We start from the raw sequence: 14,379 nt of genomic DNA on the forward strand, positions 1-14,379 counted from the left end.
GGTGATATTAATATTATCCTTCATTGCTACTAATTGTTCATTAAAATGACACATTTCTTCTGATAAAAAACCCTTCTTGGTTGGCCATCTACAAACCCAACTCAACCCCTGCCTCTGGGTCCAGAGCTGGCTTTTAACATCTGCTGGTCAGTTGAGAGTTCAGTGTGTACTCAACAATGCACTGACCTCCTGCAATTTTTGTGAGCTCCTAATTTCTCTGGGGGAAGGTTTTATTTATTTCAGATGCAGAAACTCCTTCATATGGCACCTCTTGTCCCCATAGCCCTACCATACACTAATATTACAAAAATGAAACTCTCTTATCCAAGTGGCCTCATGATCCTTTTGTTGAACACAACTAAGTGGTGTAATTCTAGGTATTTTGGGGACTGGTTTGTTTGGTTTTGGGTTTTTTTTTAATCAAGACAAACAACTAGGTTTTAGCTTAAAAAGTTTCAGCTGCAATTCCAGCAACTGTTAAATCTGAATAATTTAGGAAGACTGCACAGAACCCAGAGAGGCTTCACTCCAAGCACTGTTTCTTCAGGCAGAGTAACAGCCTCAGATGGAGATCATCAAGTCACTAATTTGATTCCACTGCTTAAAATAAGGAGTGTATTTTAAGAGCTCTCCAAAAGTAATTAAACATGTCATACAGTAACTGTAGATTTCCTCAAAGAGACCTTCTGGGTGTAAAATTGCAAAATATTGCAGAGGAAGTTAATCTGATTAAGGAAAACAGGATTTATAGCTGTCTATGTTATCACATGGGAAATGTCTGTGTTTATTACATTTGCATTAAATCACCAAGAAAATAAGGATACTCTGCAAGTAAGAATATTTTTAAATCACTGGCTTTTTTTGGCCCATCACACTGGCACCATGACTATTATTACCTCTGCAGAGTCATACCACCCCTTAAATCCCTTAAATGAACAGTTGGCAATGAAGTTTCTTGCCTTTTATAAACATAGAAAGCATCTATAGGTCAGTAAATAATCTATTAAGAGTACTTGTTTATAATATCCACAGTTTTCCTTCAAAGCTCTGCCTTCCACTGACACATGAAAACCTTAGACCAGCCAGCAGGAATGTTAATAATACCTGCTTTGGGTATCATCTGCTCTACTCTACAATCAAATTGTGTTCACGGGTGTATTTATCTCCAAAACACAAAAATGCAGAAAGGTTCTTCCACAACCACCACATGCCCCAGGGCTTCAGAGGAGCCAATTCAGCACCTCCCCTTCCCAACACGTGAGGTGTGAACATCTGCTGTTGGGAACAGTCTCTGGAAAAGCCTGGCCATGAGAAACAGTCACACCAGGCTCTTCCAACCCCTTGGAGCTCCAGCAGAAATGAGCCCTGAGAACCTCAGTGTCTCCTGAGCCCCAAAACCAAACCCCGCAGCTGTTAGTTCCCTACTGCTAAACTTGCCCTACAGGCTCCTTTCAACATGCACTCAGATCACTGGCTTTAAGACAAATTAAAAATGGGTAAGCACTTATCTCTGCTTAGGAAATATGCAGCCTCATGTACAGACCCTTCCAAATAATTAATCTGCCAATTGCAGGGCTGAATCAGCAGAAAAAAGGCTGAGGACAAAGCACAAAGTACATTTTTCTTAGCATGGTGATCCACCAGTCCCCTCTTAATTGTAACGTAACAGTGAGCCTTACTTCATCTTGCTCCCCACCCCCTTCTTCATTGTAGTTGAGGATGTTTTCCCTGATGTCCTCCAGATCCTCAGGATGAGCAGAGCCGTGGTAAACGCCTCCACGCACACCCTTGCGTGTCTTCCAGTGGGCCCAGAGGAGGCCAGCACTGAGCAGAGCTGTGGGAACAGAGGAGCAGAGCAGAGGTGATGCAGGCACCAGTAAACCCCAGTGCACAGCAGGGCCAGCACAGCTGCACTCTGGGCTTCTCAGAAAATGTCTGGGGTTTGCACTTTCCAGTGTGGTGAACATCAAACACAGAAGAAAAACCTTTAAAGAGCATTTTGCAACACCCTTTAAAGCCCAACGTGAAGTTGGTTAAAGACCAAGTGGTCTCTGACCTGTCTCTGTCCTGTGTGGAGTTGAACTTTGTCATAGAAAATGCATTACAGAGGGGGACAAAAAAGTAATAAGATGATGACAGTAACAGACACAATTATACAAAAATTAAACACAAGACAAAACAGGAAATTACTTTTAGATGTTTTACTAAAAAACAAGAATCAGGCACATTTTGCCTTAGCATTCATTGATTTAAACAATTTTCTTAAATGCTGAAGTGCATTTTACACAACTGTCAAGCTTGAACATCAGATACTGAACATTCTATAGAAACTTGTGTGTCACTGTTACCAACTCTATGAAAATTGATAAAAGCTCAGAGTAACACCTCAAAGCATTGAATACCATAAATTACGGGTGCAGTGAATTAAGGAAACTAGAATCTCTAACAGAATATCTACATAGAAGCAGTTCTGTGGAGCAGCATCTAAATGACCTTGGGACTGAAACTGGGGTACACACAGGTCCATGCCCTGCAGTCCTCTAACATAAAGAGCTATTATCAACCTCAGCTATCTGGGATTCCAAGAGCTGTGATACCACTTAGCTTCCCACAATTTTGCTGCTCACATTTGCATAGCAAACATAGTATCTAGCAGTGTCGGGGAAAATGATGGTATTTCCATACTCTTACAACAACTTCTGAATGAAACTGCATTAACACTAAAAGCCAGGAGAAAAATCCCATGTCTTTACTCAGGCAAACTTCCATGAAATTTGAATAAACAAGAAACATTCCAAGATGTGATCCTTCCTCACTAGTAAGATCCTTCTGGTTTTCCTCTTCTTTTTGAGATCCAATGCCTAAGCCTGAAAATGGCCGAGGAAGCCAAAAGCAGCTGTTTAGGAGCTGGGACACAACTAGCAAGATGCAAAGTCTGCTCCTGCCTGACCAGGGTATTCCTGTCAGACAGGAAGATTCTCTATGAAAAATCTGTTTCATGCTCAGAAGTATTTTAAACAATGCTTATCTGGTAGTAATTTCCACTCTTGCTGTTCAATTGCATTTGCTTCCAATTATGCATCTGAACAGTCCCTCAGCAATGAAGTGAAAATGTGAAGAAAACAAAACTGCAGAGACCTTCCATAGCTCACAAATGTTGATTCACTTAGCAATGGATGCACAGAGGGATGAGAAATCAGTGACAGGACCACAGTAAAGGAACGAAGGCAGAGTCGAGTCTCTCTCAGGAGTTTTCAGCAGGACATGAGATGATGACTGCTCAGGACAGGTGGACACGTGAGCTCACCACAGGTAATACAAGACATAATTGCCATAGCTACCTAAGAGCGCCAGGAAGCAGATGCAGATGGCGAAGAGGGAGGTGAAGCTCAGGCCCGTGTCCTTGTGGAAGATGGCCAGGGTGATCTCACAGTGGCGCCCGGTGTAGCCGTCGGGGCAGTGGCACTGGAAGGTGGTGGGGGACAGGGACACGCAGGTGCCATAGTTGCAGGGCTGCTCGGCGCACGCCGTGTACACGCACTGCCGGCCTGAGGCGTTCTCCAGGATCATGTGTCCTGCAGGGCAGCTGCTCACACCAAGGTAAAATGGGACCATTAGACTGGGAGAAAACAGCCATGACAGGCAGCACTGAAGATTTTAAAACACACTTTGGTGACACTCTGCACGGTTTCTGAAGCAGCCCCGGGAGTAAGTTACGCGAAATCATTACAGGTTGTAGCTTTTCCCGAGGTAGCCATGCTCCACAACTTCAAACCCGTATGTCTGGGGCTTTCAGAACTCTGGAATTTCCACTGCCTTCTGCAAGATTATCCTTATGAAAACCAGGTGGGTTGGGGTCTGCAGTTCTGGCTAGGCAGGACAAGCTGTGCTATGTTCTTTGAGTTTCCAGAGTTAGAGAACTCCATTTGTGTGCACAGTGGCAGTCAGGAGTGTGTGCAACATTAAGGTGTTTGTAAGTAAAGCGTACATTTGCACACCACAACCAACAGGAATTAGTGTTGTCCTGACCCCAGCCCCAGCCACACACACTAGAATCTGAGCTTAATGGTGTGGTGTTCCTCAGGCAGCTGGAGGAGCCTGGGAGGGAACAGAGGTAACAGCCCGGGGCTGCCTAAGAAGTCAGACCCTCACAAGAGAAAGCACTGACACTGTGCAACACAGGCTTTACAGCACAGCCAGGGAACGGTGCCACTCCACACCCCCTCCTGTCCTGGCTCCAGGGTTTATAAACATTCTGGATTTGCTGCTTCTCTTTAAATGTTTTCCATTAGACAGGCAGCTGAGCTTCCTCCAGAATCCCTGGAGCCAGGCTGATTTAAATCAGCTGAGGGTGGTGCCTGTAAGGACAGAGCAACCTGCTGCCTGTGCAGGTGTCCAGCTTTGTGTGCCACTGTGGTTCCAGGGATTTGATGAGGTTTGCCAGGGGCAGCCTTCAAGCTGAACACTTCAACATCCACCCCTTCCCACCTCATTCTGAAAGGTTTTGTGCTTCTATTTTCACCAGTTACCTGCATTCATGCATCATCCACAAATCAATACAAATAAATTCCTGGTTGCAAGGGTTATTCCTACAGGCCTCTGAAGAACAGCCTTCTTTGATGCCTTGGGCACTCAATACTGACACCATCTCCTTCCCATGAGTGTCCAGAGGGATTCTGTAGTTGTTAAATCTGACATCCTTCATACATCCTGCAGCAAGGCACAAAGAGACAGTTTTAAAAACCATTCAGCAAGAATCATTTGAAGCAGCTGTAAGATTTGGCAGTTTATGCTTAACAAAGGGGACAGGCTATCAAAGTTTAAATCCTGGACTGAATCCACTTAAACTTTCATAGCATTGTCCTTCATTTTTGGACTGAATTTGCTAAAGTTTTATATCAAAATTCCCAGCATTTCCCATGAGAATCAAGTGCTGCTGCAGGCCTGTGCTGGTTTTGGCTGGGGCAGACTTATTTCTCTTCCCAGGGGCTGGTGTGGGGCTGGGGTTTTGGATCTGTGCTGAACACAGGATTAATAATACAGAGATGTTTCTGTTCTTGCTGAGCAGGGCTCACACAGAGCCAAGGCTTTTCCTGGCTTTTGTAGGGCCATGCTGGGAAGGAAGGTGGGGATGCACAGGAGGCTTGGAAGGGACACAGCCAGGACAGGTGACCCCAGCTGACCCACGGGATATTCCAGACCATATCACATCATGCACAGGATGCATGCAGTGAGGGGAAGAAGGAGGAAAGGGAGATGTTTGGAGTGAATGTGTTTGTCACCCCAGGTAACCATTCCATGGGATGTGGCCCTGCTCTCCTGGAGGTGCTGAACACCTGCCTGTCCATGGGAAGCAGGGAATCCATTCCATGTTTTGCTGTGCTTGCATGCATGGCTTTTGCTTTCCCTGTTAAACTGTCTTTATCTCAACCCAGGGATCTTCCAGCTTTTACCCTTCTGATTGTCTCCCTGATTCTGCTGGTAGGGAAGTGAGCGAGAGGCTTTGAGGGGCTGGAGGCTGGATGGGGTTAAACCATGACAGGGCCCCTATTTGCCTGAGTTAAAGTCAGTGGAATATGTACCCCTCCACTGTGATTTCCATCAAAAAGTCCAAATATTGTGGAAAATCTGTTACATGTGGATAACCTGTTCTATTTTTCAATGCACCAGTGAAAACGTGTTTGGCTGATTTTAAATTGTAGCTTACAGCTTAACTTTATAGTATGAAGAGCAAACCACAAATAATGGGGAAAGAGTCTTCAATCAGAGAGAAAATTTGTACTGAAGATGTGTGACATTAACTTTGTATGCACAAGATGCCTCAGTATGAAAACATATACTTTGATAAATTAAGTACATTTTATGACTTTGAAGTCCTTAAAGTTTCAGCTACATAGCAGCAACATTAATTGTCCTAATTAAAATTATATTTACACAACCATTTGACTTCTTTATTTACTTAAAAACAAACACTATTACTCCCATAAATAAAAAATTCAAAATAAGCTCCCTAATTCACATCATAAACTTTATTTATTGGAATTCTTCTAGTAAAGCAATAGAAAACAATCTTTTTCTAAATAATTTGTGATATACTTACATTGTAAATTATTACTCTATTTAATTTTTCTCCAGGCACTTTTGTATTACTCACTGAAGTACTTTTGCCTGGTGAAAATGTGACCAGGTTGTTCTGAATGGATTTACTAGGACCTGGTTAAAGAGGTGAAGGGCATGGGAGAGAGGTGACCTACAGACACCAGGTGCATTTAACCAGCAGCGATGTGTCTTCCTTGACAGTGAAAGCTGTGCTGCTGTGCTTTACTTACACTGTGGGTTTAGGCAAAGGCCAAACTTCCAGCTGAGCTCAGAGCAAAGAGCTGCCATGGATATCCCAGACTTATAGTCCTTTATATTTCTCCTTTGTGGAACTACTCAATTTCCAGGCTGGAACTGATTTGCTTTTAACAGACACCATGACCTCATCCATTCAGTTGCTAAAAATTCAGATTTTTTAGAGCTCTAATTCAATAAACCATTTCTAATTTTAGTTAATGCTTTGACTGAGTATAAAATCCAGTAATACAGAGGTAATAAACCAGGATTTGGTGGGTGCTATGCAATGCACATATAAAATGGAAAAATTCCTTTCAGCACAGGAACAGATGTCTATCCAAGGCAGGGAGCCATCCACAGTCCACCCAGGAGAAGCTTCTGGATCTCCAGGTACAAACACTCTGCAGCCAAAGCAAGAGGTGACCATCATTGTTCCAAGCCCAGTAGCCAAGTGCATTTGCAGACAATTATCTGCTGTACCTTCTCCTGGTCAGAACAGCTTATCTGTTCCTGTGGCAAAGTGTCATGTAGGACATCCCTGTACTTTGGGCTCTACATAAACAAGAAAGTTTCCTGAAATATGCCTTCGTTTTTAAAGATACATATTATGAACAATGAGATCAAGAACTCCTACCTTGAAAACTCTTGTTTTGATTGAATGGGTAGGTGTTTCCAAGGACCAAGCTACTGGGGTCAATGACAATCTCTTTGTATATTCCTGCTGCTTTAGTAATCTCTCTCTTCCCACCTCCTTCATAAAGGCGAAGAGTAAATTCGTTTTCATTTCTCTCCAGTGTGATGTGATGCCATTCACCATTATCAACGTGGTAGGAGGGAAGGCTTACAGAATAGTCCCCATCACCCAGATTGTATGAGACCACTAAGAGTCCCTGAACAACCTTGTGGATAATTAACAAATAGCAAAAAAAGAAAAGTCATTGCCTGGCATTTTGTATTGGCCTGTAACTTCAATCTTAAAGCATTTGTTTAAATTTAGGGTATGTTTACACTGCACATTTAAGTGTAATATAAAAATATTTCAGGTGGTACTGAACTAGGCAACCTAAATATGGTAGCAATATACTCACAGTAATATCTAAGCCACCTGGAGTAATTATACCCTGATCTCTCTTGCATAAATTAGAACTGCCACAGGCACCTTGCTTGGCAGAGTCTGAACTATGCAGAATTGGCTACATGGTTCAAAAGGACACCAGGTACACACCCTATTCATCCTATACTGTATAGAAACTGTATTTCACTGCAACTGGCATTGAAATCTGATGGGATACCACAGCTGAGTGGTCCGTATCTCAAGTAAAGCATCAGACCCGTATGTATCCGTAAAACAAATTCCCAAGTCTTGGTCAGCATAAGTTTTCTGTTCATTTTCCACCTCTTAAGCGAGTGTTTCTCTGAGCTGCCTCTGGCACTGATGTCACACTGTCTCTGTGTGGGGTGCCCCCTCACCTGCAGGGTGATGTGCTCGTCCTTGCCCCGGGACAGCATGGTGGCGATGACGCTGTCGGGCTGCCGGCTGCGCACCAGGGCCTGGAAGAGCGTCCTGCGGGCAGACACACTGACAGGGAGCTGGTAGCGGATGTGGCTGCCTGCCTCAAACGTGTACTCCTTGGCCACTAAAGGGCATAGAAACCTTTAAACCATCTCGTGAGGAGAGGGAAGTATCATTATTTCCCTTCATGTCATAAGAAGAGTTGAAAGCAAAAGGAAACAATTGCAATGCACAGCACGGATCTGTGAGACAGCTTGTCTTTTGGGACATACCCCTGCACTTATTTCCGAGCCAGCTTCCCCAGTCAGTCTCTCGCTTCATTTTTCTCTGTAAAGAGGTGTTCTCCCACCCAACTTGATCCTGCTAATGCTCTTCCTTACAATGCTCACATGCAGGGAAGCAGCACCTCTAACCAAGACAAGAGACTGCAGACCATGTATTAAGTACCATGATCAAATTTCACAACGTGCTATTTTATAGTTGTCTTTCTGCTGTAAACTTTGGCTCCATGAGAGCTACAGATCCTGCTATTCCCAAAGCATAGCTCCTTAAGCCAGCAGTCTCTTCCTGACGGCAGCAGAGCAGTGATTTCTAGTTCCAGTTGTATGGTTCTAATTCTGCACAGAAAGTGGTACTGGCACACTCATATTTTTTAGGTTATTTGATATTTCTGAAAGTGTAGACAGATGCAAATCAAACAACTGTAATAAATTTTTTTTTCCTTAATTTTTTTCTCATGCAGTCATGTCATTATACAGTCATTGCACAAACACCCTCAGGATTAAAGAAATGATCCCATACCAAGAAAGCAATTTCTCAAAGGGAATTAGAAAAGAAATTGTTAACAATCAGAAGCAACTACACTGCAACATGGCTTTGTTGTAATGTAAACATCAGAAATCACCTCAGCAATATTACCTGCAAAGATTTGAAGTGTCCTGTACTGTAAAATTTAGCAGCCTACCAATAATGAAACAGATAAACAGGGTTCACCTTTATCACATCGGTAACCGTGGTAGCCCGGCAAACACTGACATGCAAACGAGCCCCAGTCTCCAAGGCACCTCCCATGGATACCACAGGAAGAAGATCCCATGGTCTCACAGCTCCCATCTGTCAGGGTGCACCCAGGGAAGCTGTTAAGGGACTCTGCAGGAGACTGAAGGTCATATACCTTCAAGAGAAAATTCATGACACAAAAATATTATTCGAGAAACATTTTATTTTTAAACAGAAAGAGGTGCGCCACTTCACTGTCTGTTCCTCATCTGCATTACTTAAGTTACTAAGTTTGCTTTCTGACATTCAGACTTCAGCTGATTTTATCAAGAGCATATTCTGCCTTTGAATAAACTCAACTGACTATGAAAGCAAAAAAGCCCTAATACTTCCTAACAAAGCAGACAGCTGGCATAAATGTACTGTTATACAATTGCCATTCAGAAGCTCCCTGAATGCATAAAGAAGCTTGGAGAACAGCTGCATGAAGCAGGGGATAAGCAAAAACACAGTTCCTGGCTCATTAATACATCTCCTTGTATTGAGAAATAACTTTTCAAGGTAGTTATTCTAATTATCACAGAAAAACCCAGAATTTTCTTGTATCTTTCACTGATGCATGTGGGCATTGAATACATTAATGGAAGCAGAAGTTTCATGTGTAATATAAATCTCCCAAAAATTAAATAACAAAGTTTTCTCCTCTGCTAAAGCAAATGTTACTCTGCTCTTACCTGAGTATCCAAGATGAAATTGCGCAAACAACCAGAAAAATGTTTGTGTAGCAATTGTGGGTAGGAATATGGTAACGACTCTTTCACACCACCCAGTTGGAGAACATGGTTTGCATTCAAATACCTTTAAAAATCATATAAATAATAAAAATATATGTGCATCTACCTTCAAACACAGGCAGATAAATAAATAAACACACTGCATTTCCAAATAACACAGGCTTTATAACATAACAATAGAATGCAACTACTTTATCTTCTCTCTCTGAAATAGTCATTGAGCAGAAGTTGGCCCTTTAAAATAAAGAGCATTGTTTTAAATGTGACAGTGAAACCTATTGGAAGTTTAATTGTGAGACACTATTTCATTTTAGATATGTTTGTGTTCAAGTCAGAAACATCTGTGATATTCTAGACACCAAATTCTCCTTCAAGTGTTCTGTGTGTGCACTGTCATCCTATGCTGTAGGAATACTACAACAAAGACTATTCTGTGTATGACAAAGGTCAGAAACCTAAAACTTGGGTCCATGTGGTCTAAAAGGCATGGTAAACATGTCCAGTCTCTGCACTGTCTCCCAATCATCTCTCCAAGCCAAAGAACTCCATGTATTTTAGTCCTCATACCATTTTTCCCCCAGAGTTATCAATTCATTTCTTTTGTATTCACTTTTCCTTATATTTTCCCCCTTTTTTGCGCTCCTCTCATGACGAGGAGAGCTCCATGCAGCTGTGGACAAGGCTTAATGCCAGTGCTCATCAGAATGCTTGCTGGGACTATCTATGTCACAGCTCCAATATCTTTGTTAGTACAAAGGTTTCCCTAAAATTTAACCTGAATATTCCTCACTGTAACTTTAGCCCCTGTACAGAAGAGATTGTCTAAATCTTCTTTGTACCATTCTTTTATACACACTGAGACTTATCATATCTCTCCTCAGTTTTCCCTTCTTTCTGTTAACTGACCTCAATTCCTTCATTCTTGATTCTTACTCTCAGGGTGAGCTGATCACAGTCATTTCTCTTCTCTGGACTGTACCCAGCTGCTCCTTGTCCACCCTGCACTGTGGGGCACAAACTGGACCCAGGACTCCAAAGCCAACTGGCCTAAATTCATGAGGTTTTCAAGAGCAGGCTCACAGTGACTTGATGAACAGAGAGAAATTCTCTGGGTGAAGGATGGTACACAGGACCCACAAAAGCTCCAGTAACAGCCACAGTGGTCTGGGGTTGTCACTTAGTACTGCAACACTACTCAGAGGAAGACTGGTTCCTTAAAATTTGTTTAGGGCTTTAAGGTCCAGGCTTGGCCTAGAAGGTCCAAGAAAAGAGGAAATACTTTTTATGCTCCCAGTCATCAATAACTTGGCTTCAATCTAACAGATAAAATGTTCACAGGCCTTGGAACCTACTGCCTGTCAGGGAATCTCCAGGAATGTACCTTGCTCTCCGTGGAACAGACCCAAAGACTTCACAATTTGTGCGATCTTCAGTGGACAACCACCTGCCAACCCCTTCTATCTCCGACACCACGGCTGCAATGCACCGATCCAGAGTGAAGCGAACATCCTGTGCCAGAACACAGCACTACTCAGGCAACAGTTGCTGCACAATTCAATGAACATGTTATATCAAATTCTGATCTTTTACTTCTTGCATACCATCAAGCAAAAAGGGTTGGGTTTTTCCCTGTTCTGTTTTCCATCTTTCAATAACCAGGAGAGCCAAAATGGAACCATTTAGCAAAAGGAGCTACTTAGCTCTGCACTTTATTTATGCTTCCGAGTATTTTAACCACTTACACAAAATCTGTAACTGCATTTGCAAGTAAATAATTATCTGCTTTTTGTGCATAAGTGATGGATTCTAGTGTCCACATTCTACATGTGCTGCTGCAGAGCTTAAAAAAGGCAAAGAGATTCCTCTGGTTCCAGAATATGGATTACAACATCCGTGGATTTGGAATTAACAATGAGGTCTTCCCAAAATTTCTATTACTCATCAAATCTACAAGAACTGCTAGGACAATATATATAATTACCCAGTCTTTTCTTTCTACCGTCCTGTCTCTGCACAAGGAAATGCTATGGGAAATATTAGTATCCAGATATGGAAAAAAAAAATCCAATAACTGACCTGACCATTGGTTCTGACTTCCAGTCGATGCCACTTCTTGTCTGCTACGTTCAGATGACTTGGAAACTGCAGCACCACAAAACCTGAGCCATGGCTCATCTTCAGCACAGGAATGCCACTAGAGAGTTCTAATACAACATGAACAAGAAATTAAATTCAGCTCCTTGAATCTTTCACTTTTGGATATCTCAGCAGTTAGTGACTGTACTGATTTAATGGTTATTGCTAGTCACATACAGGGGGTTCACTACGGAAATAACCAGAGTTACACTCTGTGTCTTCTATTAAGCAGAAGTACTCATTCAGTATATTATATATTATTTACTTATATACTTTAGATTATTCCACTTCTCTGTCAAAACACTGAAACTAATTCCCAAGAAGCAACCTGCAATTTTATGATGCTCTAAAACAATTAGTACATGCAGGTTTCTTCCCTCCCATCTTCTACTCAAATTTACAAGAAACTGCAAAGCAAGGCAAAAAAAGAGGTAAGTGATTAACTATCCAACCATATTACCTTTCAATTAATCAGGAAAATATAAAATGCCAGCCATACTGTGCATCTTGTATGTTAATTCACAAAAAATAAACACCAGTAACCTTTTAAATGTGTGTCAACACAAAGCACTGAGTTCTGCTTGTGTATGAATCTTCCCACAGTGGCACATGGGGCTGGATTCATCCATCACATCACTGCCTGTTCAAAAAAGTGTGCAAAATTGCCCCAAGACTGAAGACAGTTTAAGTGGATTTCTTCTCTTACCAAACTAGATAAGAATGACATGCGACTAAGACTGCACTACTCATGTAATACCTATCTTCAAAGCACCTAAATTCCTTTATAGCACTACAGTTTTTCTAGGCAGATTATTTTTTTATATAGATCAATCTTTCTGTTTTGTTTTCCCCTTCATTTCTACAACTCTGTGATGAACCTAAAGCCAGAGGTGCAGGCTACAAAAATAGACATCAAAGGAGAAAGACTTGTTAGGAAATGCTTCAAAATATTTTCAAACCAGAAAATAAGTTACCTTATTAAATGGAAATACAGAATTCATAGTCTAATTATTACACTGGTCACAAGCAATCCATTCCCAAAAGACATTTAATTTTTCCACACACTTTTGCAGAAGTACCTATTGCAATGAAGTTTTCTGTACTCCCAGGTTCTGGATTTGATAAAGGGCCACTATATAGTAAAAGTCCATCTGGAACCACAGTAATAAACTCTAGAGACAGTGAGCTTTCAAAACAAGGTCTGATGGGACGAAACCATGCATAACCATTTCCATGGAAACTGTGCTTAGTCTGCTGGCAGTCTGGTCCATGAAAGGAAGCAGGACAAACACATCTGAAAGACCATAAACAAAAGAAATAGTCAAAATTCCCCAATGTTCAGCTTATTTTTTGGTTTTACATGCAGCAAATGCAGAACTAAATCACAGTTAAAAATCAGTGAAATAAAGATTTTAGCAGATTCTCAGGGGTGCTTGGCAATTATTAAAATACTCTAAGAGTACGAAGTATTTTTATTCCCTATACTAACTCCCTCAAAAAAAAAAGTATTTTTGAGGCCAAGTTTTTGAGAACAATGAACTTTTTCCCTAAATAAGTAACACAGAACAGCAAACATCTATTTATTACAGAGTAAATTAACCTCAGGGAGGTTAATTCCTAGCTGGAATTAATTTCACTAAGAGAATACTGCTGCATGCCAGGTGATGCTATAATAAAGCAAGTTTACTATCTAATGCTTTTTAGGCTCCTTATTACCCACTGTTTGAACTACATTTCACTCCTACATCCCTGCTGCTACCACTGATATTCACCCTTACTATTACTCTCCTGGAAAAGAGAAAAAAAACAGGGCACACATGCCTTCATACGGAATTAGGTGCTCTTAAAAAATGACACGTGTTAATTATACCACTGCGTGTTCCCCAGGGTTTTGTTACTCATGCACTTTTTGGGACCACAGCCCCATTGGGGTCATCAGGAAAGCCCCTGTTGCCATTAGGTTTACATCCCAGTGCACTTGTGGGGTTTTTCGTTTCTCCTTCAGTCAGAAGTACATTTATGGTTATTTCACACCGGTACCTTGTAAGCACCACTCAAGCCTTTAAAAACAGAAGGGAGAAATAATGTGCAGTGCAAGTTTCCTCACCTGTAGCCATTCAAAGTGTCAGTACAAATGCCCCCATTGAGGCAGGGGCTGCGAGGGTAGGAGGAGCAGGGCTGGTGCAGCTGCTCACGGGCGGAGCAGGTGCAGATGCCGTGGGTGGAGGTGCTGAGGGACACAAAGGACACGCTCCCGGTATCCATCACTGTGGGGATGTCGCTCACACTGAGGTGGTTTGTACAGCCCTCACTGCAGTTGGCACTCCTGCACTCATCAACATCGATCTGGGAAATGTTCAGTTGTAGAGCTGACTGGATCTAAGAGAAAAGACAGTTCAACACATCACCACTCTCATCCTAATGAAGGCTTTTACCTCAATTCTGAAAAATCGAAGCCATCAGAGACTTAATGCAGTGCTTTAGTTTCTTGAATATTACTTGGTAACATCCGTGGTTACACAGGAAAGCAAAATAATTTGAAAAATTCAGGAAACATTTAATTAAAAAATTACAGCAGCAGCATTTCCTAAAAACTTAGTC

At 41.8% G+C, this 14,379-nt stretch overlaps 1 protein-coding gene across 1 annotated transcript in view; it reads right to left on the reverse strand.

Moving 5' to 3' along the window:
* LOC138116839 (neural-cadherin-like) overlaps positions 1-14,379 on the reverse strand; it is a 61,377-nt gene that overhangs the window by 3,556 nt on the left and 43,442 nt on the right. Inside the window, exons 22-32 of the mRNA XM_069026591.1 lie at positions 13,886-14,157; positions 12,858-13,072; positions 11,719-11,846; positions 11,024-11,151; positions 9,583-9,706; positions 8,843-9,023; positions 7,807-7,973; positions 6,971-7,235; positions 4,530-4,710; positions 3,342-3,586; positions 1,680-1,834 (exon numbers count right to left, since the gene is read on the reverse strand). Of these exons, the coding sequence (XP_068882692.1) occupies positions 1,680-1,834; positions 3,342-3,586; positions 4,530-4,710; positions 6,971-7,235; positions 7,807-7,973; positions 8,843-9,023; positions 9,583-9,706; positions 11,024-11,151; positions 11,719-11,846; positions 12,858-13,072; positions 13,886-14,157 (2,061 nt within the window). The remainder of the gene's footprint in view (positions 1-1,679; positions 1,835-3,341; positions 3,587-4,529; positions 4,711-6,970; positions 7,236-7,806; positions 7,974-8,842; positions 9,024-9,582; positions 9,707-11,023; positions 11,152-11,718; positions 11,847-12,857; positions 13,073-13,885; positions 14,158-14,379) is intronic.

This window comes from Aphelocoma coerulescens, chromosome 11, assembly GCF_041296385.1.
Source record: "Aphelocoma coerulescens isolate FSJ_1873_10779 chromosome 11, UR_Acoe_1.0, whole genome shotgun sequence".
Classification (NCBI taxonomy): domain Eukaryota; kingdom Metazoa; phylum Chordata; class Aves; order Passeriformes; family Corvidae; genus Aphelocoma; species Aphelocoma coerulescens.